This window comes from Zeus faber (genome assembly GCF_960531495.2).
Source record: "Zeus faber genome assembly, chromosome: 5".
Taxonomy (NCBI): Eukaryota; Metazoa; Chordata; class Actinopteri; order Zeiformes; family Zeidae; genus Zeus; species Zeus faber.
In genome coordinates, this window is record NC_137192.1 from 30,584,017 (window position 1) to 30,586,516 (window position 2,500).

Sequence of the window (2,500 nt, forward strand, 5' to 3'; positions counted from 1 at the left end):
CCAGAGTCTGGTCCATGCGACCCTTCTCCTTCTTCCCAAACAGACGCCCGATTGACGACTTAATCCCCTTCTTCTGCTTGCTACAGGGAGCGGTTAATATGATCAAGTCACTGAACACGCAGTACACATACCAGATACACAGTATGTTTTCTTTATTAAGAACCAGCGTGTAAAGACCATACTGTAGGCGTACGAGCATGTGTGCATCTCCGCGTGTGTGTGTGTGTGTGTTTTAAAGGTGGATGGACGTGCATGTGAGCGTGCACGTGCGTACCCCCGGCCGTCCTCCAGGCTGCCGGTGAGCTGAGCGAAGTTGGTCTCCAGCCGCAGACTGCGGGGGGATGAGGGTGGAGACGTCTCACACTTGATGGTGGCCTTGTCCTCGCGCACCTCCACCGGAGACTGAGACAGAGGAGCCAAGGACCAAGTCTCGTGAGCGTGTAAAATGATCAGGTTGATAAACTTTTTTTGGGATATTTGTCGTCAGGTTATTCAGGTTTTCGCGAGCAGACGTCACGACTTACGGCTACTTTCCTGCGATGTTTCCTCAGGTCACTCGGCTGTTTGGACCAAAACACAAAATGGTTAGACCAGCAACCGATACCTTTAAAAAGCCAAGGACCTACTCATACTGTCATGGCAGGTTATGGCAGCAAATACAACCAAACCTACTTTGGGTTTTCAGCCCTTAAACCCTTTGGCACGACCACCAAGCCAAAGTTTGTGTTCATAACCCACTGACCCGCAGTCAAAATGATTTTTTCCTCAGATTCATTCCTTGTCATTGAGTTCAAAGTTGTCCTTTTCCACCATATTGGATTATTTTGGACTTGACTATGAAGATTTGAGTGTGTACCAGGGTCATGATGCCCAGCTGGTGGCTGGTGTTTCGCGCGTGGTGCTTTGGTGTGGAGCGGCCGCTGGTGGGCGGGGAGGTGGACGAGGCCAGCGACTGGGCGGTGGCGGAGGTGGGCAGGGCCCTGGGGCGGAGCGTCACGTTGAGCCCGTCCATGCTGCCGCTGTTCACGCGGGACTCGATCTCGTCGGAACGCAGGTCCGTGGACTCGCGCTCGACCTGGATCATCCTGCAAACGCACGCACGCACACACAAGGATACAAACACACGCCTGAAGGAACACTCTGGTTGGAATAAACACTGCATTCATAAACTCAGTATATGATATACGTACTTTAGAAGTGAGGATGGATTCATTATGTCTTCACCATTAGGGATGCTAGACTTGCAAACGATTCGGTCGTCGCGAACATATCTTTTAAATGACTCAGGAGTTGGGAGTCAGTCCGGCAAAAAAAATGTTGTTTCGTCCGATTCACTGACTCAACGCTCGTTCACCGGAACGTCGTGAGCTCGCCCCTGCATTATACCAACCGAAACAAATTCAATTCAAATCGAAGGGTTGTGAAACGGACCATATCTTTTTACCGAGTGACTCGTCCAGAGGCGAACCCTAACCCCCAAAAAAAGGGCAAAACTTTTTCACCGCTTTTCACCGACGGTGCCCGCGCCACGCAAGTCACCTGATCTCCTCGTTGATGGCGTCGAGCTGCTCTTGCAGCATGAGAGCGAGGGTCTGCGCGTCCGATTGGCCGCTGGGGGAGAGGAGGGTGGAGCTGACATCATCGTCCATGTCGGATTCGGCCTCGACGTCGCTGCCAAGGAGGTGGCTGACGCTGCCGCGCAGGGAAGGGTAGTCCTGCTCGGTGATCGCACAAACCTGGAGGCAACGCGGACGCAACAAGGTCTAACCCCCTACTGGCTCAAACATGGCACAGTTGCGGCAGCTGAAATTTCACTCTTAATCGGCGTGGTAATGCGTATGGATGGAAGGGTGTCAAATCAAATGCGTGATGATCATAGGACTTACATCAGGCAGCATGTCCATGGCAGCAGGCGTGAGCGGGATAGAGGCAGAGGAACAGAGAGGTTAGTAGAGAATGGTGAGGTAGGAGTGAAAATTAAATCACTCCTTCTAGTCCGAGCCAAAGCCTGGCGGGCGGTTATTAGCGAAGCAGGAGTGACCTTGGACGAATCGTTGGACACAAGAATGGATTCAAATGGTCGCCTTTGATATGCGATCTAAATAAAAAAAAAATAATAACAATGTGTGTTCAGTTAAGTGTATTCAAAGGAGATTTTCTGGGTACATGGGGGAGCATGAGATTGTATATCGCAAATTCACAGTTTGGGGTCGATAGAAGTTTGAAAATCTAGGCCACCTTGTTTGGTTCGTCGCGCAGCGCAGCCAGTCGGCCCTTTTGTGCTCGTCTGATGACGGTTGTGCTGTAGTGGCCGTCTTGGCCCTCCACCACGGAGTAGCGGAGGTCACTGGCGCTGCCCAGGTGGGACCTGGACACAGGGCGAGGCAAACGTCGGCAAGGGAGCTCCTTCAATGGCGTTTATTTTTATTTTTTTTTATATATTGTTATGTTGTTATATTTAGTCCAAGAGTATAAACGGGTTTCAGTGTTAACGTGGGCG

The 2,500-nt window shown here is 51.2% G+C and overlaps 1 protein-coding gene across 1 annotated transcript in view; it reads right to left on the reverse strand.

The window, feature by feature from the left end:
* Nucleotides 1-2,500, reverse strand: part of ppfia4 (PTPRF interacting protein alpha 4) — a gene marked incomplete at its 3' end in the record, with an annotated part of 51,227 nt that overhangs the window by 7,158 nt on the left and 41,569 nt on the right. Inside the window, exons 14-19 of the mRNA XM_080000148.1 lie at nucleotides 2,239-2,368; nucleotides 1,540-1,736; nucleotides 857-1,085; nucleotides 525-560; nucleotides 275-402; nucleotides 1-80 (exon numbers count right to left, since the gene is read on the reverse strand). The exon at nucleotides 1-80 is cut by the window's left edge and continues 33 nt beyond it. Of these exons, the coding sequence (XP_079856274.1) occupies nucleotides 1-80; nucleotides 275-402; nucleotides 525-560; nucleotides 857-1,085; nucleotides 1,540-1,736; nucleotides 2,239-2,368 (800 nt within the window). The remainder of the gene's footprint in view (nucleotides 81-274; nucleotides 403-524; nucleotides 561-856; nucleotides 1,086-1,539; nucleotides 1,737-2,238; nucleotides 2,369-2,500) is intronic.